Source organism: Nicotiana tabacum, chromosome 19 (assembly GCF_000715075.1).
Source record: "Nicotiana tabacum cultivar K326 chromosome 19, ASM71507v2, whole genome shotgun sequence".
In the NCBI taxonomy this organism is placed as follows: Eukaryota; Viridiplantae; Streptophyta; class Magnoliopsida; order Solanales; family Solanaceae; genus Nicotiana; species Nicotiana tabacum.
Window position 1 is genome coordinate 122,100,309 of NC_134098.1, and position 26,284 is coordinate 122,126,592.

Sequence of the window (26,284 nt, forward strand, 5' to 3'; positions counted from 1 at the left end):
CACTGGGGTTTGAAGTACCGCTACACCAGTGTGTTATTCGTTCTATCCTGGGAGGAAATAATCCATTACCTTGGGTACTAGGAGGGGATTAAATTCCTTAAGGAAACACTGTGAATTCAGTGGGCTCGAATTTATTATTATTGTTTCATTACGTTAACTTATATTTTGCAGAATTAATATTTACAAATACAGCAATATTGACCGGGAATAACAATCTTAAGGAATTTAATATTTATTTCTGTACTTGTGTTATTCTTATTATTCTGCAAACTAAAACCTTTGTGGTTTGTGTACTCCCGTTTTGGAGAGTTAAGCCTTCGTGGCGTTTTGTTGGATATTAAAATCTACGTGATTTTTACTCCAGTTTGAAAACGTGTATTAAACGTTTGTTTGTGTCATTCTTTTACAGAAAAGATGATGACTGAAAACGAAAACCAAGCTGTTCCGATGGCGACTGCCAACGCAACGACAAGCCGAACACCGGCGTTGGCACCGGCAGAAAAACCCGGAAAATTTTCCGGGATTGATTTCAAACGCTGGCAGCAGAAGATGTTCTTCTACTTAACTACGTTATGTCTACAGAAGTTCATCAAGGAAGATGTTCCTGATCTGCCGGATAAAACTCCAGATAATGAACGCTTTCTCGTGATTGAAGCGTGGAAGCATTCTGATTTTTTATGCAAGAATTATATTCTTAGCGGACTGGATGATAATCTGTATAATGTATACAGTAGCATGAAGACATCCAAAGAATTGTGGAATGCGCTTGAAAAGAAATATAAGACTGAAGATGCCGGGATGAAGAAATTCGTTGCCGCAAAATTTCTGGACTACAAAATGATAGATAGCAAGTCTGTTATTACTCAAGTCCAGGAATTGCAAGTGATTATTCATGATCTACTTGCTGAAGGTCTTGTAATCAACGAAGCATTCCAAGTAGCAGCAATGATTGAGAAGTTGCCTCCGTTGTGGAAGGACTTCAAAAATTATTTGAAACACAAACGAAAGGAAATGTCCCTTGAAGATCTCATTGTTCGGTTGAGAATCGAAGAGGACAATAAAGCTGCTGAAAGGAGAGGCTGTGGAAATTCAACAATAATGGGAGCAAATATTGTTGAAGCTAACAAAAAGAGGAAGAAGGCTTCTGGTCCGAAATACAACCCAAGCAAGAAGCGGTTCAATGGAAACTGCTACAACTGTGGGAAAACCGGACACAAATCTACGGAGTGTCGTGCTCCGAAGAAAGACAAGAAAAGGGGTCAAGCAAACATGGTAGTAAACCATGATGATGTTGATAACTTGTGTGCCATGCTCTCTGAATGTAACTTGGTGGGAAATCCTAAACTGTGGTGGTTTGATTCAGGAGCCACTCGCCATGTTTGTGCAGTTAGAGAGGCTTTTGCTACCTATGCTCTTGCTGAACCCGGAGAGACAGTTTATATGGGAAATGCTTCAACAGCAAAAGTTGAAGGATATGGGAAGGTATTTCTAAAAATGACTTCTGGCAAGGTCATGACTTTGAACAATGTCCTTCATGTTCCCGAAATGAGAAAGAATTTAGTCTCTACTGGACTTCTTGTTAAGCACGGTTTTAAGTGCATTTTTGTATCCAACAAGGTTGTAATTAGTAAGAATGAAATATTTGTGGGAAAAGGTTACCTCACCGAGGGCCTTTTCAACCTAAATGTAATGGTTGTTGAAAATAATAATAATATTTCAGCTTCTTCTTACTTACTTGAGTCAAATGATTTATGGCATGTACGTTTGGGTCATGTCAATTATAAAACCTTGCGGAAAATGATTAACTTGGAAGTACTGCCCAAGTTTGAATGCGAAAAATCAAAATGTCAAATATGTGTGGAATCTAAGTATGTTAAACATCCTTATAAGTCAGTTGAAAGGAATTCAAATCCTTTAGACTTAATTCACACAGATATTTGTGACATGAAGTCAATACCATCTCGCGGTGGAAAGAAGTATTTCATAACTTTTATTGACGATGGTACTCGATATTGCTATGTTTACTTACTGAATAGTAAAGATGAAGCAATAGACGCATTCAGGCAATACAAAAATGAAGTTGAAACGCAACTTAACAAGAAAGTAAAAATGATAAGAAGTGATAGGGGTGGCGAATATGAATCTCCTTTTGAAGAAATATGTTTAGAATATGGAATTATTCATCAAACAACAGCCCCTTACACGCCCCAATCTAATGGGATTGCGGAAAGAAAGAATCGCACATTAAAGGAGATGATGAATGCGTTGTTGATAAGTTCTGGTTTGCCACAGAACTTGTGGGGGAAGCCATTCTTACGGCTAATCGAATATTAAATCGAGTGCCCCATAGCAAAACACAATCCATTCCTTATGAACAATGGAAAGGAAGGAAGCCCAACTTGAATTATTTTAAAGTGTGGGGGTGTTTGGCAAAAGTGCAAGTTCCTAAACCCAAAAGGGTAAAGATAGGACCGAAAACCGTTGATTGTGTTTTCATAGGATATGCGACAAATAGTAAAGCATATCGATTTCTGGTTCATAAATCAGAAAATCCCGACATTCATAATAATACGGTTATAGAATCAGATAATGCTGAGTTTTTTGAAAATATATATCCGTATAAAAAGGAATGTGAGTCGTTTGGTGAAGGATCTAAACGACCTCGGGAAGAAACAAAAGAAAGTACATGTAATCAGGAGAATCCAAGACGTAGTAAACGTCAAAGAACGTCTACTTCATTTGGACCAGATTTTGTGACTTTCTTATTGGAGAATGAGCCTCAAACATTTAAAGAAGCTATGACTTCTTCGGAATCATTGTTTTGGAAAGAGGCAGTCAATAGTGAAATAGAATCCATATTGAACAACCATACATGGGAATTGGTTGATCTTCCTCCTGGAAATAAACCTTTGGGTTCTAAATGGATTTTTAAGAGAAAAATCAAAGATGATGGCACTATTGATAAATTCAAGGCAAGGCTCGTAGTCAAAGGGTATAGACAACGAGAAGGTCTAGACTACTTTGATACATACTCTCCAGTTACAAGAATTACGTCCATACGGATGTTAGTAGCATTAGCTGCAGTGTATGGTCTTGAAATTCATCAAATGGATGTTAAGACGGCCTTCTTAAATGGAGAGTTGGAGGAAGAAATTTACATGGAACAACCTGAAGGGTTTGTGGTTCCAGGTAAAGAAAAGAAGGTATGTAGACTTGTTAAGTCTCTTTACGGACTAAAACAAGCACCCAAACAATGGCATGCGAAATTTGACCAAACAATGTTGTCAAATGGTTTTAAGATAAATGAATGTGATAAATGCGTGTACATTAAAAATGTTCCAAATCACATAGTCATTGTTTGCCTATATGTGGATGATATGTTGATAATGAGTAATGACATTGCCAGCATAAATGCTACTAAGCGTATGCTCAATAGCAAGTTTGATATGAAAGACTTGGGAGTTGCTGATTTAATTCTGGGAATTAAGATCAATAAGACTCCTCAAGGTCTGGCATTGTCACAATCTCATTATATTAAGACAGTACTTGAAAAATTCAAGCACTTGGGCTTTAAAGTTGCAAAGACTCCAATTGACGTGAATCTTGCATTAGCAAAGAACAAAGGCCAAAGCATATCACAATCGGATTATGCTCGTGTATTGGGATGCTTAATGTATATCATGAATTGTACACGACCAGACATAGCTTGTGCTATAAGTAAACTGAGTCGATATACGAGCAATCCAGGCCAATCTCATTGGATGGCAATGAAACGAGTTTTGGGATATTTAGAACATACCCAGAACTTTGAATTGCACTACAGTAATTTCCCTGCGGTGATTGAGGGATACTGTGATGCAAATTGGATCACCGGTTCAACTGATTCTAAGTCCACGAGTGGATATGTATTCACTATTGGTGGAGGAGCGGTATCTTGGAAGTCGTCCAAACAAACATGTATTGCCCGCTCTACAATGGAGGCTGAATTCATAGCCTTAGATAAAGCCGGTGAAGAAGCTGAATGGCTCCGGAATTTCTTGGAAGACATTCCATTTTGGCCCAAACCGTTGGCACCAATATGCATACATTGTGATAGTCAAGCGGCAATTGGAAGGGCTGGGAGCGTCATGTATAACGGTAAATCTCGTCATATACGACGAAGACATAAAACCGTTAGGCAATTACTCTCTAGAGGAATTATCACAATTGACTATGTAAAGTCAAGTGATAATGTGTCGGATCCACTTACAAAAGGCCTAACTAGAGAGGTAGTTGAGAAATCATCAAGGGGAATGGGGCTATGGCCGAGAACAAGTCATTGTGGCGGTAACTCTACCTAGAAGACTGGAGATCCCAAGATCTAGGTTCAAAGAGATCAAACAAAGTCATTAATGACGGTTCAACATTGTCAAATAAAATTTTAGTCCATTCTCGTGATGAGACAATGTTCAGTACCAAGGATAAAGCATTAAGGCTTTTTAATGATTTCTAAATTTGATACGGGGTATATCAAATAGTGTATCTACAGGATGACACGTTTAGGAATCACCTATTTAAGTGTGAAGTGTGAGCCGCTTCAAGGAGAACTCTGTAAGGCCAGTTCTCTACGCACTTATGAAACCAGGCGGTGTTCATGGCTGAAACGAACACAACAATGAGAACCAAAGACGGTTAAGGGTTGATTGTGTGACTTATGGTTGTCTAGGTATACACCAAAGATCGACGGTTCAAAGATATCAAATCTACCGATTGACCGAGTATATCCGACATAAGTTTACTACGGAAAGTTCAAAGGGAAACCTACTTATCCAGATGCAATTAATCCTTGCTTGTAAATCACACAGTTTTTCATGCATACTTCCGTGATATAGCCATTCCCCATTCATGTGGGGGATTGTTGAGGTTTTATTTTAAGATGTAATATTCTTAAAATGAGGGTGAATGGGAAATGGAGGGAAAATGAAATTTTGAGTAAAATTTTAAGTTTCCCCTCTTAACAATGAGACATTGTCCCATATTGGAAGTGGAAGACATTTTTGGTGGGTATATATATAATTGCTCTTCTTGTAGCTCTTAAAGAGTTAAGAAGAAAGCAAGCCTCGCGCCGTCGTCGTCGTCGCTCGCTCGGCTCGGCTTCGGCTACGGCTACGGCTTCGGCTTCGGCTTCGGCTTCGGATTCGGATTCGGATTCGGATTTGGATTTGGATTTGGTCAAATGATCGATTGATTGATTAATTTTTTGGACCAAATTTATTTGTTAATAGTAAATATTAACGTAAGATTATCCGTATTTGTAAACGGATATTTTCCAATCCGTGTATTGATAATTTGGCAGCCGGATAATGGTCTTCCCACCATGAAGTGCTTGCTCCACAAACATGAAGTGCTTGCTCCACAAACATGTAATGCTTGCTCCACCATGAAGGGTGGACGTTTGGTCTTGCACTCCTTCTTGGCTGCTATATATATGAGCAGCAAATTTTGAAGAAAGATACTCAACTCAACATACAATTCGCTCAACAAATTGGCTATACATTGCATTCCTTCCTCTCAGAACTTCCATACGTTTTTCTGAGTATATACTCCTTCGTTCTGCATTGTTTTTAACTTCAAACAAAGCAACTGTAAGTGTGATTTGCTACCGAACTTTGTGTTCGCCGAAACACTGGGGTTTGAAGTACCGCTACACCAGTGTGTTATTCGTTCTATCCTGGGAGGAAATAATCCATTAACCTTGGGTACTAGGAGGGGATTAAATTCCTTAAGGAAACACTGTGAATTCAGTGGGCTCGAATTTATTATTATTGTTTCATTACGTTAACTTATATTTTGCAGAATTAATATTTACAAATACAGCAATATTGACCGGGAATAACAATCTTAAGGAATTTAATATTTATTTCTGTACTTGTGTTATTCTTATTATTCTGCAAACTAAAACCTTTGTGGTTTGTGTACTCCCGTTTTGGAGAGTTAAGCCTTCGTGGCGTTTTGTTGGATATTAAAATCTACGTGATTTTTACTCCAGTTTGAAAACGTGTATTAAACGTTTGTTTGTGTCATTCTTTTACAGAAAAGATGATGACTGAAAACGAAAACCAAGCTGTTCCGATGGCGACTGCCAACGCAACGACAAGCCGAACACCGGCGTTGGCACCGGCAGAAAAACCCGGAAAATTTTCCGGGATTGATTTCAAACGCTGGCAGCAGAAGATGTTCTTCTACTTAACTACGTTATGTCTACAGAAGTTCATCAAGGAAGATGTTCCTGATCTGCCGGATAAAACTCCAGATAATGAACGCTTTCTCGTGATTGAAGCGTGGAAGCATTCTGATTTTTTATGCAAGAATTATATTCTTAGCGGACTGGATGATAATCTGTATAATGTATACAGTAGCATGAAGACATCCAAAGAATTGTGGAATGCGCTTGAAAAGAAATATAAGACTGAAGATGCCGGGATGAAGAAATTCGTTGCCGCAAAATTTCTGGACTACAAAATGATAGATAGCAAGTCTGTTATTACTCAAGTCCAGGAATTGCAAGTGATTATTCATGATCTACTTGCTGAAGGTCTTGTAATCAACGAAGCATTCCAAGTAGCAGCAATGATTGAGAAGTTGCCTCCGTTGTGGAAGGACTTCAAAAATTATTTGAAACACAAACGAAAGGAAATGTCCCTTGAAGATCTCATTGTTCGGTTGAGAATCGAAGAGGACAATAAAGCTGCTGAAAGGAGAGGCTGTGGAAATTCAACAATAATGGGAGCAAATATTGTTGAAGCTAACAAAAAGAGGAAGAAGGCTTCTGGTCCGAAATACAACCCAAGCAAGAAGCGGTTCAATGGAAACTGCTACAACTGTGGGAAAACCGGACACAAATCTACGGAGTGTCGTGCTCCGAAGAAAGACAAGAAAAGGGGTCAAGCAAACATGGTAGTAAACCATGATGATGTTGATAACTTGTGTGCCATGCTCTCTGAATGTAACTTGGTGGGAAATCCTAAACTGTGGTGGTTTGATTCAGGAGCCACTCGCCATGTTTGTGCAGTTAGAGAGGCTTTTGCTACCTATGCTCTTGCTGAACCCGGAGAGACAGTTTATATGGGAAATGCTTCAACAGCAAAAGTTGAAGGATATGGGAAGGTATTTCTAAAAATGACTTCTGGCAAGGTCATGACTTTGAACAATGTCCTTCATGTTCCCGAAATGAGAAAGAATTTAGTCTCTACTGGACTTCTTGTTAAGCACGGTTTTAAGTGCATTTTTGTATCCAACAAGGTTGTAATTAGTAAGAATGAAATATTTGTGGGAAAAGGTTACCTCACCGAGGGCCTTTTCAACCTAAATGTAATGGTTGTTGAAAATAATAATAATATTTCAGCTTCTTCTTACTTACTTGAGTCAAATGATTTATGGCATGTACGTTTGGGTCATGTCAATTATAAAACCTTGCGGAAAATGATTAACTTGGAAGTACTGCCCAAGTTTGAATGCGAAAAATCAAAATGTCAAATATGTGTGGAATCTAAGTATGTTAAACATCCTTATAAGTCAGTTGAAAGGAATTCAAATCCTTTAGACTTAATTCACACAGATATTTGTGACATGAAGTCAATACCATCTCGCGGTGGAAAGAAGTATTTCATGACGATGGTACTCGATATTGCTATGTTTACTTACTGAATAGTAAAGATGAAGCAATAGACGCATTCAGGCAATACAAAAATGAAGTTGAAACGCAACTTAACAAGAAAGTAAAAATGATAAGAAGTGATAGGGGTGGCGAATATGAATCTCCTTTTGAAGAAATATGTTTAGAATATGGAATTATTCATCAAACAACAGCCCCTTACACGCCCCAATCTAATGGGATTGCGGAAAGAAAGAATCGCACATTAAAGGAGATGATGAATGCGTTGTTGATAAGTTCTGGTTTGCCACAGAACTTGTGGGGGAAGCCATTCTTACGGCTAATCGAATATTAAATCGAGTGCCCCATAGCAAAACACAATCCATTCCTTATGAACAATGGAAAGGAAGGAAGCCCAACTTGAATTATTTTAAAGTGTGGGGGTGTTTGGCAAAAGTGCAAGTTCCTAAACCCAAAAGGGTAAAGATAGGACCGAAAACCGTTGATTGTGTTTTCATAGGATATGCGACAAATAGTAAAGCATATCGATTTCTGGTTCATAAATCAGAAAATCCCGACATTCATAATAATACGGTTATAGAATCAGATAATGCTGAGTTTTTTGAAAATATATATCCGTATAAAAAGGAATGTGAGTCGTTTGGTGAAGGATCTAAACGACCTCGGGAAGAAACAAAAGAAAGTACATGTAATCAGGAGAATCCAAGACGTAGTAAACGTCAAAGAACGTCTACTTCATTTGGACCAGATTTTGTGACTTTCTTATTGGAGAATGAGCCTCAAACATTTAAAGAAGCTATGACTTCTTCGGAATCATTGTTTTGGAAAGAGGCAGTCAATAGTGAAATAGAATCCATATTGAACAACCATACATGGGAATTGGTTGATCTTCCTCCTGGAAATAAACCTTTGGGTTCTAAATGGATTTTTAAGAGAAAAATCAAAGATGATGGCACTATTGATAAATTCAAGGCAAGGCTCGTAGTCAAAGGGTATAGACAACGAGAAGGTCTAGACTACTTTGATACATACTCTCCAGTTACAAGAATTACGTCCATACGGATGTTAGTAGCATTAGCTGCAGTAGTATGGTCTTGAAATTCATCAAATGGATGTTAAGACGGCCTTCTTAAATGGAGAGTTGGAGGAAGAAATTTACATGGAACAACCTGAAGGGTTTGTGGTTCCAGGTAAAGAAAAGAAGGTATGTAGACTTGTTAAGTCTCTTTACGGACTAAAACAAGCACCCAAACAATGGCATGCGAAATTTGACCAAACAATGTTGTCAAATGGTTTTAAGATAAATGAATGTGATAAATGCGTGTACATTAAAAATGTTCCAAATCACATAGTCATTGTTTGCCTATATGTGGATGATATGTTGATAATGAGTAATGACATTGCCAGCATAAATGCTACTAAGCGTATGCTCAATAGCAAGTTTGATATGAAAGACTTGGGAGTTGCTGATTTAATTCTGGGAATTAAGATCAATAAGACTCCTCAAGGTCTGGCATTGTCACAATCTCATTATATTAAGACAGTACTTGAAAAATTCAAGCACTTGGGCTTTAAAGTTGCAAAGACTCCAATTGACGTGAATCTTGCATTAGCAAAGAACAAAGGCCAAAGCATATCACAATCGGATTATGCTCGTGTATTGGGATGCTTAATGTATATCATGAATTGTACACGACCAGACATAGCTTGTGCTATAAGTAAACTGAGTCGATATACGAGCAATCCAGGCCAATCTCATTGGATGGCAATGAAACGAGTTTTGGGATATTTAGAACATACCCAGAACTTTGAATTGCACTACAGTAATTTCCCTGCGGTGATTGAGGGATACTGTGATGCAAATTGGATCACCGGTTCAACTGATTCTAAGTCCACGAGTGGATATGTATTCACTATTGGTGGAGGAGCGGTATCTTGGAAGTCGTCCAAACAAACATGTATTGCCCGCTCTACAATGGAGGCTGAATTCATAGCCTTAGATAAAGCCGGTGAAGAAGCTGAATGGCTCCGGAATTTCTTGGAAGACATTCCATTTTGGCCCAAACCGTTGGCACCAATATGCATACATTGTGATAGTCAAGCGGCAATTGGAAGGGCTGGGAGCGTCATGTATAACGGTAAATCTCGTCATATACGACGAAGACATAAAACCGTTAGGCAATTACTCTCTAGAGGAATTATCACAATTGACTATGTAAAGTCAAGTGATAATGTGTCGGATCCACTTACAAAAGGCCTAACTAGAGAGGTAGTTGAGAAATCATCAAGGGGAATGGGGCTATGGCCGAGAACAAGTCATTGTGGCGGTAACTCTACCTAGAAGACTGGAGATCCCAAGATCTAGGTTCAAAGAGATCAAACAAAGTCATTAATGACGGTTCAACATTGTCAAATAAAATTTTAGTCCATTCTCGTGATGAGACAATGTTCAGTACCAAGGATAAAGCATTAAGGCTTTTTAATGATTTCTAAATTTGATACGGGGTATATCAAATAGTGTATCTACAGGATGACACGTTTAGGAATCACCTATTTAAGTGTGAAGTGTGAGCCGCTTCAAGGAGAACTCTGTAAGGCCAGTTCTCTACGCACTTATGAAACCAGGCGGTGTTCATGGCTGAAACGAACACAACAATGAGAACCAAAGACGGTTAAGGGTTGATTGTGTGACTTATGGTTGTCTAGGTATACACCAAAGATCGACGGTTCAAAGATATCAAATCTACCGATTGACCGAGTATATCCGACATAAGTTTACTACGGAAAGTTCAAAGGGAAACCTACTTATCCAGATGCAATTAATCCTTGCTTGTAAATCACACAGTTTTTCATGCATACTTCCGTGATATAGCCATTCCCCATTCATGTGGGGGATTGTTGAGGTTTTATTTTAAGATGTAATATTCTTAAAATGAGGGTGAATGGGAAATGGAGGGAAAATGAAATTTTGAGTAAAATTTTAAGTTTCCCCCTCTTAACAATGAGACATTGTCCCATATTGGAAGTGGAAGACATTTTTGGTGGGTATATATATAATTGCTCTTCTTGTAGCTCTTAAAGAGTTAAGAAGAAAGCAAGCCTCGCGCCGTCGTCGTCGTCGCTCGCTCGGCTCGGCTTCGGCTACGGCTACGGCTACGGCTTCGGCTTCGGCTTCGGCTTCGGATTCGGATTCGGATTCGGATTCGGATTTGGATTTGGATTTGGTCAAATGATCGATTGATTGATTAATTTTTTGGACCAAATTTATTTGTTAATAGTAAATATTAACGTAAGATTATCCGTATTTGTAAACGGATATTTTCCAATCCGTGTATTGATAATTTGGCAGCCGGATAATGTTCTTCCCACCATGAAGTGCTTGCTCCACAAACATGAAGTGCTTGCTCCACAAACATGTAATGCTTGCTCCACCATGAAGGGTGGACGTTTGGTCTTGCACTCCTTCTTGGCTGCTATATATATGAGCAGCAAATGTTGAAGAAAGATACTCAACTCAACATACAATTCGCTCAACAAATTGGCTATACATTGCATTCCTTCCTCTCAGAACTTCCATACGTTTTTCTGAGTATATACTCCTTCGTTCTGCATTGTTTTTAACTTCAAACAAAGCAACTGTAAGTGTGATTTGCTACCGAACTTTGTGTTCGCCGAAACACTGGGGTTTGAAGTACCGCTACACCAGTGTGTTATTCGTTCTATCCTGGGAGGAAATAATCCATTACCTTGGGTACTAGGAGGGGATTAAATTCCTTAAGGAAACACTGTGAATTCAGTGGGCTCGAATTTATTATTATTGTTTCATTACGTTAACTTATATTTTGCAGAATTAATATTTACAAATACAGCAATATTGACCGGGAATAACAATCTTAAGGAATTTAATATTTATTTCTGTACTTGTGTTATTCTTATTATTCTGCAAACTAAAACCTTTGTGGTTTGTGTACTCCCGTTTTGGAGAGTTAAGCCTTCGTGGCGTTTTGTTGGATATTAAAATCTACGTGATTTTTACTCCAGTTTGAAAACGTGTATTAAACGTTTGTTTGTGTCATTCTTTTACAGAAAAGATGATGACTGAAAACGAAAACCAAGCTGTTCCGATGGCGACTGCCAACGCAACGACAAGCCGAACACCGGCGTTGGCACCGGCAGAAAAACCCGGAAAATTTTCCGGGATTGATTTCAAACGCTGGCAGCAGAAGATGTTCTTCTACTTAACTACGTTATGTCTACAGAAGTTCATCAAGGAAGATGTTCCTGATCTGCCGGATAAAACTCCAGATAATGAACGCTTTCTCGTGATTGAAGCGTGGAAGCATTCTGATTTTTTATGCAAGAATTATATTCTTAGCGGACTGGATGATAATCTGTATAATGTATACAGTAGCATGAAGACATCCAAAGAATTGTGGAATGCGCTTGAAAAGAAATATAAGACTGAAGATGCCGGGATGAAGAAATTCGTTGCCGCAAAATTTCTGGACTACAAAATGATAGATAGCAAGTCTGTTATTACTCAAGTCCAGGAATTGCAAGTGATTATTCATGATCTACTTGCTGAAGGTCTTGTAATCAACGAAGCATTCCAAGTAGCAGCAATGATTGAGAAGTTGCCTCCGTTGTGGAAGGACTTCAAAAATTATTTGAAACACAAACGAAAGGAAATGTCCCTTGAAGATCTCATTGTTCGGTTGAGAATCGAAGAGGACAATAAAGCTGCTGAAAGGAGAGGCCGTGGAAATTCAACAATAATGGGAGCAAATATTGTTGAAGCTAACAAAAAGAGGAAGAAGGCTTCTGGTCCGAAATACAACCCAAGCAAGAAGCGGTTCAATGGAAACTGCTACAACTGTGGGAAAACCGGACACAAATCTACGGAGTGTCGTGCTCCGAAGAAAGACAAGAAAAGGGGTCAAGCAAACATGGTAGTAAACCATGATGATGTTGATAACTTGTGTGCCATGCTCTCTGAATGTAACTTGGTGGGAAATCCTAAACTGTGGTGGTTTGATTCAGGAGCCACTCGCCATGTTTGTGCAGTTAGAGAGGCTTTTGCTACCTATGCTCTTGCTGAACCCGGAGAGACAGTTTATATGGGAAATGCTTCAACAGCAAAAGTTGAAGGATATGGGAAGGTATTTCTAAAAATGACTTCTGGCAAGGTCATGACTTTGAACAATGTCCTTCATGTTCCCGAAATGAGAAAGAATTTAGTCTCTACTGGACTTCTTGTTAAGCACGGTTTTAAGTGCATTTTTGTATCCAACAAGGTTGTAATTAGTAAGAATGAAATATTTGTGGGAAAAGGTTACCTCACCGAGGGCCTTTTCAACCTAAATGTAATGGTTGTTGAAAATAATAATAATATTTCAGCTTCTTCTTACTTACTTGAGTCAAATGATTTATGGCATGTACGTTTGGGTCATGTCAATTATAAAACCTTGCGGAAAATGATTAACTTGGAAGTACTGCCCAAGTTTGAATGCGAAAAATCAAAATGTCAAATATGTGTGGAATCTAAGTATGTTAAACATCCTTATAAGTCAGTTGAAAGGAATTCAAATCCTTTAGACTTAATTCACACAGATATTTGTGACATGAAGTCAATACCATCTCGCGGTGGAAAGAAGTATTTCATGACGATGGTACTCGATATTGCTATGTTTACTTACTGAATAGTAAAGATGAAGCAATAGACGCATTCAGGCAATACAAAAATGAAGTTGAAACGCAACTTAACAAGAAAGTAAAAATGATAAGAAGTGATAGGGGTGGCGAATATGAATCTCCTTTTGAAGAAATATGTTTAGAATATGGAATTATTCATCAAACAACAGCCCCTTACACGCCCCAATCTAATGGGATTGCGGAAAGAAAGAATCGCACATTAAAGGAGATGATGAATGCGTTGTTGATAAGTTCTGGTTTGCCACAGAACTTGTGGGGGAAGCCATTCTTACGGCTAATCGAATATTAAATCGAGTGCCCCATAGCAAAACACAATCCATTCCTTATGAACAATGGAAAGGAAGGAAGCCCAACTTGAATTATTTTAAAGTGTGGGGGTGTTTGGCAAAAGTGCAAGTTCCTAAACCCAAAAGGGTAAAGATAGGACCGAAAACCGTTGATTGTGTTTTCATAGGATATGCGACAAATAGTAAAGCATATCGATTTCTGGTTCATAAATCAGAAAATCCCGACATTCATAATAATACGGTTATAGAATCAGATAATGCTGAGTTTTTTGAAAATATATATCCGTATAAAAAGGAATGTGAGTCGTTTGGTGAAGGATCTAAACGACCTCGGGAAGAAACAAAAGAAAGTACATGTAATCAGGAGAATCCAAGACGTAGTAAACGTCAAAGAACGTCTACTTCATTTGGACCAGATTTTGTGACTTTCTTATTGGAGAATGAGCCTCAAACATTTAAAGAAGCTATGACTTCTTCGGAATCATTGTTTTGGAAAGAGGCAGTCAATAGTGAAATAGAATCCATATTGAACAACCATACATGGGAATTGGTTGATCTTCCTCCTGGAAATAAACCTTTGGGTTCTAAATGGATTTTTAAGAGAAAAATCAAAGATGATGGCACTATTGATAAATTCAAGGCAAGGCTCGTAGTCAAAGGGTATAGACAACGAGAAGGTCTAGACTACTTTGATACATACTCTCCAGTTACAAGAATTACGTCCATACGGATGTTAGTAGCATTAGCTGCAGTGTATGGTCTTGAAATTCATCAAATGGATGTTAAGACGGCCTTCTTAAATGGAGAGTTGGAGGAAGAAATTTACATGGAACAACCTGAAGGGTTTGTGGTTCCAGGTAAAGAAAAGAAGGTATGTAGACTTGTTAAGTCTCTTTACGGACTAAAACAAGCACCCAAACAATGGCATGCGAAATTTGACCAAACAATGTTGTCAAATGGTTTTAAGATAAATGAATGTGATAAATGCGTGTACATTAAAAATGTTCCAAATCACATAGTCATTGTTTGCCTATATGTGGATGATATGTTGATAATGAGTAATGACATTGCCAGCATAAATGCTACTAAGCGTATGCTCAATAGCAAGTTTGATATGAAAGACTTGGGAGTTGCTGATTTAATTCTGGGAATTAAGATCAATAAGACTCCTCAAGGTCTGGCATTGTCACAATCTCATTATATTAAGACAGTACTTGAAAAATTCAAGCACTTGGGCTTTAAAGTTGCAAAGACTCCAATTGACGTGAATCTTGCATTAGCAAAGAACAAAGGCCAAAGCATATCACAATCGGATTATGCTCGTGTATTGGGATGCTTAATGTATATCATGAATTGTACACGACCAGACATAGCTTGTGCTATAAGTAAACTGAGTCGATATACGAGCAATCCAGGCCAATCTCATTGGATGGCAATGAAACGAGTTTTGGGATATTTAGAACATACCCAGAACTTTGAATTGCACTACAGTAATTTCCCTGCGGTGATTGAGGGATACTGTGATGCAAATTGGATCACCGGTTCAACTGATTCTAAGTCCACGAGTGGATATGTATTCACTATTGGTGGAGGAGCGGTATCTTGGAAGTCGTCCAAACAAACATGTATTGCCCGCTCTACAATGGAGGCTGAATTCATAGCCTTAGATAAAGCCGGTGAAGAAGCTGAATGGCTCCGGAATTTCTTGGAAGACATTCCATTTTGGCCCAAACCGTTGGCACCAATATGCATACATTGTGATAGTCAAGCGGCAATTGGAAGGGCTGGGAGCGTCATGTATAACGGTAAATCTCGTCATATACGACGAAGACATAAAACCGTTAGGCAATTACTCTCTAGAGGAATTATCACAATTGACTATGTAAAGTCAAGTGATAATGTGTCGGATCCACTTACAAAAGGCCTAACTAGAGAGGTAGTTGAGAAATCATCAAGGGGAATGGGGCTATGGCCGAGAACAAGTCATTGTGGCGGTAACTCTACCTAGAAGACTGGAGATCCCAAGATCTAGGTTCAAAGAGATCAAACAAAGTCATTAATGACGGTTCAACATTGTCAAATAAAATTTTAGTCCATTCTCGTGATGAGACAATGTTCAGTACCAAGGATAAAGCATTAAGGCTTTTTAATGATTTCTAAATTTGATACGGGGTATATCAAATAGTGTATCTACAGGATGACACGTTTAGGAATCACCTATTTAAGTGTGAAGTGTGAGCCGCTTCAAGGAGAACTCTGTAAGGCCAGTTCTCTACGCACTTATGAAACCAGGCGGTGTTCATGGCTGAAACGAACACAACAATGAGAACCAAAGACGGTTAAGGGTTGATTGTGTGACTTATGGTTGTCTAGGTATACACCAAAGATCGACGGTTCAAAGATATCAAATCTACCGATTGACCGAGTATATCCGACATAAGTTTACTACGGAAAGTTCAAAGGGAAACCTACTTATCCAGATGCAATTAATCCTTGCTTGTAAATCACACAGTTTTTCATGCATACTTCCGTGATATAGCCATTCCCCATTCATGTGGGGGATTGTTGAGGTTTTAATTTTTTAAGATGTAATATTCTTAAAATGAGGGTGAATGGGAAATGGAGGAAAAATGAAATTTTGAGTAAAATTTTAAGTTTCCCCTCTTAACAATGAGACATTGTCCCATATTGGAAGTGGAAGACATTTTTGGTGGGTATATATATAATTGCTCTTCTTGTAGCTCTTAAAGAGTTAAGAAGAAAGCAAGCCTCGCGCCGTCGTCGTCGTCGCTCGCTCGGCTCGGCTTCGGCTACGGCTACGGCTTCGGCTTCGGCTTCGGATTCGGATTCGGATTCGGATTTGGATTTGGATTTGGTCAAATGATCGATTGATTGATTAATTTTTTGGACCAAATTTATTTGTTAATAGTAAATATTAACGTAAGATTATCCGTATTTGTAAACGGATATTTTCCAATCCGTGTATTGATAATTTGGCAGCCGGATAATGGTCTTCCCACCATGAAGTGCTTGCTCCACAAACATGAAGTGCTTGCTCCACAAACATGTAATGCTTGCTCCACCATGAAGGGTGGACGTTTGGTCTTGCACTCCTTCTTGGCTGCTATATATATGAGCAGCAAATGTTGAAGAAAGATACTCAACTCAACATACAATTCGCTCAACAAATTGGCTATACATTGCATTCCTTCCTCTCAGAACTTCCATACGTTTTTCTGAGTATATACTCCTTCGTTCTGCATTGTTTTTAACTTCAAACAAAGCAACTGTAAGTGTGATTTGCTACCGAACTTTGTGTTCGCCGAAACACTGGGGTTTGAAGTACCGCTACACCAGTGTGTTATTCGTTCTATCCTGGGAGGAAATAATCCATTACCTTGGGTACTAGGAGGGGATTAAATTCCTTAAGGAAACACTGTGAATTCAGTGGGCTCGAATTTATTATTATTGTTTCATTACGTTAACTTATATTTTGCAGAATTAATATTTACAAATACAGCAATATTGACCGGGAATAACAATCTTAAGGAATTTAATATTTATTTCTGTACTTGTGTTATTCTTATTATTCTGCAAACTAAAACCTTTGTGGTTTGTGTACTCCCGTTTTGGAGAGTTAAGCCTTCGTGGCGTTTTGTTGGATATTAAAATCTACGTGATTTTTACTCCAGTTTGAAAACGTGTATTAAACGTTTGTTTGTGTCATTCTTTTACAGAAAAGATGATGACTGAAAACGAAAACCAAGCTGTTCCGATGGCGACTGCCAACGCAACGACAAGCCGAACACCGGCGTTGGCACCGGCAGAAAAACCCGGAAAATTTTCCGGGATTGATTTCAAACGCTGGCAGCAGAAGATGTTCTTCTACTTAACTACGTTATGTCTACAGAAGTTCATCAAGGAAGATGTTCCTGATCTGCCGGATAAAACTCCAGATAATGAACGCTTTCTCGTGATTGAAGCGTGGAAGCATTCTGATTTTTTATGCAAGAATTATATTCTTAGCGGACTGGATGATAATCTGTATAATGTATACAGTAGCATGAAGACATCCAAAGAATTGTGGAATGCGCTTGAAAAGAAATATAAGACTGAAGATGCCGGGATGAAGAAATTCGTTGCCGCAAAATTTCTGGACTACAAAATGATAGATAGCAAGTCTGTTATTACTCAAGTCCAGGAATTGCAAGTGATTATTCATGATCTACTTGCTGAAGGTCTTGTAATCAACGAAGCATTCCAAGTAGCAGCAATGATTGAGAAGTTGCCTCCGTTGTGGAAGGACTTCAAAAATTATTTGAAACACAAACGAAAGGAAATGTCCCTTGAAGATCTCATTGTTCGGTTGAGAATCGAAGAGGACAATAAAGCTGCTGAAAGGAGAGGCCGTGGAAATTCAACAATAATGGGAGCAAATATTGTTGAAGCTAACAAAAAGAGGAAGAAGGCTTCTGGTCCGAAATACAACCCAAGCAAGAAGCGGTTCAATGGAAACTGCTACAACTGTGGGAAAACCGGACACAAATCTACGGAGTGTCGTGCTCCGAAGAAAGACAAGAAAAGGGGTCAAGCAAACATGGTAGTAAACCATGATGATGTTGATAACTTGTGTGCCATGCTCTCTGAATGTAACTTGGTGGGAAATCCTAAACTGTGGTGGTTTGATTCAGGAGCCACTCGCCATGTTTGTGCAGTTAGAGAGGCTTTTGCTACCTATGCTCTTGCTGAACCCGGAGAGACAGTTTATATGGGAAATGCTTCAACAGCAAAAGTTGAAGGATATGGGAAGGTATTTCTAAAAATGACTTCTGGCAAGGTCATGACTTTGAACAATGTCCTTCATGTTCCCGAAATGAGAAAGAATTTAGTCTCTACTGGACTTCTTGTTAAGCACGGTTTTAAGTGCATTTTTGTATCCAACAAGGTTGTAATTAGTAAGAATGAAATATTTGTGGGAAAAGGTTACCTCACCGAGGGCCTTTTCAACCTAAATGTAATGGTTGTTGAAAATAATAATAATATTTCAGCTTCTTCTTACTTACTTGAGTCAAATGATTTATGGCATGTACGTTTGGGTCATGTCAATTATAAAACCTTGCGGAAAATGATTAACTTGGAAGTACTGCCCAAGTTTGAATGCGAAAAATCAAAATGTCAAATATGTGTGGAATCTAAGTATGTTAAACATCCTTATAAGTCAGTTGAAAGGAATTCAAATCCTTTAGACTTAATTCACACAGATATTTGTGACATGAAGTCAATACCATCTCGCGGTGGAAAGAAGTATTTCATAACTTTTATTGACGATGGTACTCGATATTGCTATGTTTACTTACTGAATAGTAAAGATGAAGCAATAGACGCATTCAGGCAATACAAAAATGAAGTTGAAACGCAACTTAACAAGAAAGTAAAAATGATAATAAGTGATAGGGGTGGCGAATATGAATCTCCTTTTGAAGAAATATGTTTAGAATATGGAATTATTCATCAAACAACAGCCCCTTACACGCCCCAATCTAATGGGATTGCGGAAAGAAAGAATCGCACATTAAAGGAGATGATGAATGCGTTGTTGATAAGTTCTGGTTTGCCACAGAACTTGTGGGGGAAGCCATTCTTACGGCTAATCGAATATTAAATCGAGTGCCCCATAGCAAAACACAATCCATTCCTTATGAACAATGGAAAGGAAGGAAGCCCAACTTGAATTATTTTAAAGTGTGGGGGTGTTTGGCAAAAGTGCAAGTTCCTAAACCCAAAAGGGTAAAGATAGGACCGAAAACCGTTGATTGTGTTTTCATAGGATATGCGACAAATAGTAAAGCATATCGATTTCTGGTTCATAAATCAGAAAATCCCGACATTCATAATAATACGGTTATAGAATCAGATAATGCTGAGTTTTTTGAAAATATATATCCGTATAAAAAGGAATGTGAGTCGTTTGGTGAAGGATCTAAACGACCTCGGGAAGAAACAAAAGAAAGTACATGTAATCAGGAGAATCCAAGACGTAGTAAACGTCAAAGAACGTCTACTTCATTTGGACCAGATTTTGTGACTTTCTTATTGGAGAATGAGCCTCAAACATTTAAAGAAGCTATGACTTCTTCGGAATCATTGTTTTGGAAAGAGGCAGTCAATAGTGAAATAGAATCCATATTGAACAACCATACATGGGAATTGGTTGATCTTCCTCCTGGAAATAAACCTTTGGGTTCTAAATGGATTTTTAAGAGAAAAATCAAAGATGATGGCACTATTGATAAATTCAAGGCAAGGCTCGTAGTCAAAGGGTATAGACAACGAGAAGGTCTAGACTACTTTGATACATACTCTCCAGTTACAAGAATTACGTCCATACGGATGTTAGTAGCATTAGCTGCAGTGTATGGTCTTGAAATTCATCAAATGGATGTTAAGACGGCCTTCTTAAATGGAGAGTTGGAGGAAGAAATTTACATGGAACAACCTGAAGGGTTTGTGGTTCCAGGTAAAGAAAAGAAGGTATGTAGACTTGTTAAGTCTCTTTACGGACTAAAACAAGCACCCAAACAATGGCATGCGAAATTTGACCAAACAATGTTGTCAAATGGTTTTAAGATAAATGAATGTGATAAATGCGTGTACATTAAAAATGTTCCAAATCACATAGTCATTGTTTGCCTATATGTGGATGATATGTTGATAATGAGTAATGACATTGCCAGCATAAATGCTACTAAGCGTATGCTCAATAGCAAGTTTGATATGAAAGACTTGGGAGTTGCTGATTTAATTCTGGGAATTAAGATCAATAAGACTCCTCAAGGTCTGGCATTGTCACAATCTCATTATATTAAGACAGTACTTGAAAAATTCAAGCACTTGGGCTTTAAAGTTGCAAAGACTCCAATTGACGTGAATCTTGCATTAGCAAAGAACAAAGGCCAAAGCATATCACAATCGGATTATGCTCGTGTATTGGGATGCTTAATGTATATCATGAATTGTACACGACCAGACATAGCTTGTGCTATAAGTAAACTGAGTCGATATACGAGCAATCCAGGCCAATCTCATTGGATGGCAATGAAACGAGTTTTGGGATATTTAGAACATACCCAGAACTTTGAATTGCACTACAGTAATTTCCCTGCGGTGATTGAGGGATACTGTGATGCAAATTGGATCACCGGTTCAACTGATTCTAAGTCCACGAGTGGATATGTATTCACTATTGGTGGAGGAGCGGTATCTTGGAAGTCGTCCAAACAAACATGTATTGCCCGCTCTACAATGGAGGCTGAATTCATAGCCTTAGATAAAGCCGGTGAAGAAGCTGAATGGCTCCGGAATTTCTTGGAAGACATTCCATTTTGGCCCAAACCGTTGGCACCAATATGCATACATTGTGATAGTCAAGCGGCAATTGGAAGGGCTGGGAGCGTCATGTATAACGGTAAATCTCGTCATATACGACGAAGACATAAAACCGTTAGGCAATTACTCTCTAGAGGAATTATCACAATTGACTATGTAAAGTCAAGTGATAATGTGTCGGATCCACTTACAAAAGGCCTAACTAGAGAGGTAGTTGAGAAATCATCAAAGGGAATGGGGCTATGGCCGAGAACAAGTCATTGTGGCGGTAACTCTACCTAGAAGACTGGAGATCCCAAGATCTAGGTTCAAAGAGATCAAACAAAGTCATTAATGACGGTTCAACATTGTCAAATAAAATTTTAGTCCATTCTCGTGATGAGACAATGTTCAGTACCAAGGATAAAGCATTAAGGCTTTTTAATGATTTCTAAATTTGATACGGGGTATATCAAATAGTGTATCTACAGGATGACACGTTTAGGAATCACCTATTTAAGTGTGAAGTGTGAGCCGCTTCAAGGAGAACTCTGTAAGGCCAGTTCTCTACGCACTTATGAAACCAGGCGGTGTTCATGGCTGAAACGAACACAACAATGAGAACCAAAGACGGTTAAGGGTTGATTGTGTGACTTATGATTGTCTAAGTATACACCAAAGATCGACGGTTCAAAGATATCAAATCTACCGATTGACCGAGTATATCCGACATAAGTTTACTACGGAAAGTTCAAAGGGAAACCTACTTATCCAGATGCAATTAATCCTTGCTTGTAAATCACACAGTTTTTCATGCATACTTCCGTGATATAGCCATTCCCCATTCATGTGGGGGATTGTTGAGGTTTTATTTTAAGATGTAATATTCTTAAAATGAGGGTGAATGGGAAATGGAGGGAAAATGAAATTTTGAGTAAAATTTTAAGTTTCCCCCTCTTAACAATGAGACATTGTCCCATATTGGAAGTGGAAGACATTTTTGGTGGGTATATATATAATTGCTCTTCTTGTAGCTCTTAAAGAGTTAAGAAGAAAGCAAGCCTCGCGCCGTCGTCGTCGTCGCTCGCTCGGCTCGGCTTCGGCTACGGCTACGGCTACGGCTTCGGCTTCGGCTTCGGCTTCGGATTCGGATTCGGATTCGGATTCGGATTCGGATTCGGATTTGGATTTGGATTTGGTCAAATGATCGATTGATTGATTAATTTTTTGGACCAAATTTATTTGTTAATAGTAAATATTAACGTAAGATTATCCGTATTTGTAAACGGATATTTTCCAATCCGTGTATTGATAATTTGGCAGCCGGATAATGTTCTTCCCACCATGAAGTGCTTGCTCCACAAACATGAAGTGCTTGCTCCACAAACATGTAATGCTTGCTCCACCATGAAGGGTGGACGTTTGGTCTTGCACTCCTTCTTGGCTGCTATATATATGAGCAGCAAATGTTGAAGAAAGATACTCAACTCAACATACAATTCGCTCAACAAATTGGCTATACATTGCATTCCTTCCTCTCAGAACTTCCATACGTTTTTCTGAGTATATACTCCTTCGTTCTGCATTGTTTTTAACTTCAAACAAAGCAACTGTAAGTGTGATTTGCTACCGAACTTTGTGTTCGCCGAAACACTGGGGTTTGAAGTACCGCTACACCAGTGTGTTATTCGTTCTATCCTGGGAGGAAATAATCCATTACCTTGGGTACTAGGAGGGGATTAAATTCCTTAAGGAAACACTGTGAATTCAGTGGGCTCGAATTTATTATTATTGTTTCATTACGTTAACTTATATTTTGCAGAATTAATATTTACAAATACAGCAATATTGACCGGGAATAACAGTCTATGCATGTAAAAGTAAAGCAAATAACCGTCGGTTAAAAGGGCCGAGAGAACAATCAAGAACTTCAACCAAATTCGCTAATGATACAAATTCTTTTAATAAGTATTTTTAACGGATTCTATAAAAACATGGATATTATCACAGCTTTAAAAAAAATAAACAGACCAACAGCAGAAAACCCAGAAAAATCCTAAAGTCTCTTCAATCCAAAATTCTTTTTAGAAGAAAAACAGTCGTTGCTATAAAACCTAAATAGAGAACCGGTGAAATTTTAAATGGACTTAATTTTCTAATAAATTGGATTGGGGAGAAAGGGAGAAACAGCTTACCTGTAGGATCCAACACTAGAGATTGCGGAGAAAGAAAAAATTGCAGCAGATGAAAAACAAGTGGCATTAACACATGAACTTTAACTTATATAATTATAAGGGAAAAGGAAAGAAGTTTATGTATCATACGCTACTTCTAGAAACTCGACACAAATCTAAGGACGTCATGCCATCACATGACATCTGTCCTATGGACACTTTCTTTAAAGTTAAAGTTCAGGGGAAAAAAACAGACAGGAAAATTAAGTGGGCGTTTGGCATAAGAATTGTGGATTCCAGAAAAAGCAACATTTTATTTTAAAATTATAGATGTGTTTGGATATGAATAAAATTTAAAATTATTTTTAAATTTTTTTGAGTGCTTTGAGCGAAAATTTTGAAAAATAATTCTTTGGAGTTTTTTAAATTCTAAAAAATTCTAAAATTCAATTTCAAGTAAAATTTAAAATTTTTATGGTCTTCCAAAAAAATAAAAATTAAACAGAATTTTTTTGATGGACAAACGGGCCCTAATTATAACTCATAAAAAAGGGAAAAGGAAAAGAAAATTGGCATATCCCCCCTTCGTCTAGATGCCACTTGGGGATTGGTGACTCACATACGTTTTTTATATGTAGATATATTAACCCTCTTGACTTTGATCAAAGATTGAGGACCCTCTTTTTTCTTCTCAAAAGACCCTCATTTTAGTAGTGGTGATTTTCAGATAAAATACTTTTTGATAGATGTTTGGCATCTAAACTTCTAAAGCACTTATAATCTAATGACTTATAAAACTAATTTTGAATTAATTTTTTCTATGTCAATTTAATTAAGTCAACCAATTTTGAAATGATTTCTTAATTTACGTTCAGAGTAGTTGTAAAAGCTTTAATTTCGAGCTTCTACAGAAAAGAACTTTTGGCTTAGATTTTATGAACAAAATATCATTATTTAGTTTAAGTTTACTTGAGAGCTTACCTCTCAGAATTATCAATACCAATAAAAGCTCTTTAAAATGTAGGCGCAAACGCTTTTTTAAGGGGAAGGATGAAACACGGTAAGCTCTCTCTCGTTTATATTTGTTACATTTATTCCATACATTTTACTTTGTAAATTAGCAAGATTTAAGTCTTACAGTTTGACATCTTGTTTCGTCCGGATATTTCACTCCTCAAGTGTTTCTTTGATTTTCGTTTTCGAGTAGTAAATGGCTCTTTCGAACACCTCACGAGCATTTGACTTAAAAACTATTTAAGCAATATATATGGAATTGTTAGTGGGGAAATGCATGCAAAGGTCAATTCTAATGTACCCTCATAATTGAAGGTCGACTTTTCATCCGTTCAACCAAATTCATGCCTTCAAGCTTGAGAACAAATCATATTTTTTACCTTAGCATTGCTGGAAAAAATGTGAACTGAAGCCAGATAAATATATCTCACGTTGGACCAAAGTAGAGACTCACTGGTTAAACCATATCCTAAATTAAAAGTAATGATGACGAATGTGCACATTCTAACCAAATCATGCATTGTTGGATATATGTTGAAGGATAACTAGTGACATAGTAATAATTAGGAGAGTGCACAAGATTTCCATGTTTATGCGATGCACATCTAGTTTGGCTAGATGGTGATCCATTTCAATAAAAAGCCCAAGTTTCCTGAGTAGACAGGTCTACGTCAGAGAATCAGAAGAGCATTTTCTTACCGGTTCCGAATGAAGTCACAACCCCACAGGTACAAAATCGTGCTTGGAAAACCTGAAAAAGGAGAAAGGCTGGCCTGCAGCGAGTGAAACTGCGGTAAGCTAGAAGATGACCAATCCCACCCCATTTGACTAGTTGAAGGTGTGCTCATTCCCCGAGAAAGGAAAGAAAGAAGAGGATTCTTGGGTAGTATATCAGCAGGTTCATCGCACAGCTCACTCCCATTTGACTGAAATTCTTAGATGAGGTACCGCACGGGCAATTCGGTGCCGCTGGCGAGCATAAGAAAGTCGGCCCGTGACATTAAGCTGCATTATCCTACATAAATAAACTCATTTCCACTAAATGTCGTCATGAGAAGCCACTAACAAATGCTTTTTTGACAACTAAATGCATATATGAAATGATCTAAAGATAAGATTGATTAAAAAAGCTTCTTCACTGCTTTCAAGAAGAATGTAAAATTGCCTAAAGTTAATTGCCAAAATCAGAGATCATATGTGGAATGTGTAATGAACACAATTTCTCAATACAAACACAGACTTATATATTATAATCGCTAAAGTGAATTACACTGGAAACGAGAAATACTAACGGAATTAAAAATCAGAAAGGGATGAGAAGCCAGAGATATATAAACAGAAAGGGGGTGAGAAGACAAACTCAGAGAAAGGGGGAGGGAACTTCATAATACAATCGCCTACCTTATTTTACTAACCTACTGCTATTTAAATATTTTCTAACTCGGGTCCCACGCATAACTTGCAAGATTTACCAATATGTCCTCCAAGACGTTATTTCCATTCATAACAATACTCACATCCTCAATAAGAACCTTATCCTCAAAGTTCGAGTAGAGCAACATTGGTATCATAGCGGTGATTATGCCAAGACTTGAGCGTGGATCAGGTATTACATCAACAAAAAATGGGTCTGAAAAACTGCTAACAAACAGATCTCATGAGAATAATGTTGAAAAGCACAATGTAGGAATATGCAACACCTTTGAGTCAACTATTAGATATAAAGCAACAGTTGGGATCTCACAAGCTGACTCATGAAAAAACACATTTAACTTAGCCTTATCTAGTCTGGCAACACATTGTTCCATCACCCATCCATTGACAATAGAACATATCAACATAATCTCTTCAAAGCCTCCTAGAAAGCATGGTCTCTTAGGGTAATGAAAACTAAAACAAGGCCAGAAACGGTATTTTTAGCAGTTGTAGCTCTTTTGTCTAGACACCAATATTTACAAGTATGAAGGTAGAGTCTAGAAAGGTGTGTGACAGGTGCGTGCAGTTGGTAGACAGAACTTTAATACTCAGATACCACTGAGTAAAGAACAGTTTCAAGAACAGTGAACTTTCTCAACCCC

The 26,284-nt window shown here is 38.0% G+C and overlaps 1 protein-coding gene across 7 annotated transcripts in view; it reads right to left on the bottom strand.

The window, feature by feature from the left end:
• The window catches only part of LOC107761364 (serine/arginine-rich splicing factor SR30-like), a 65,479-nt gene extending 42,128 nt beyond the window's left edge, over positions 1-23,351 (bottom strand). For all 7 annotated transcript variants that reach the window (XR_012702939.1, XR_012702938.1, XR_012702937.1 and 4 more), the window contains exon 1: positions 23,214-23,351. Coding sequence is in view for 2 of the 7 variants with exons in the window: in XM_075238522.1 (XP_075094623.1) it covers positions 23,214-23,280 (67 nt within the window). In the remaining 5 variants the exon portion in view is untranslated. The remainder of the gene's footprint in view (positions 1-23,213) is intronic.
• Between the last annotated feature and the right edge of the window lie 2,933 nt (positions 23,352-26,284).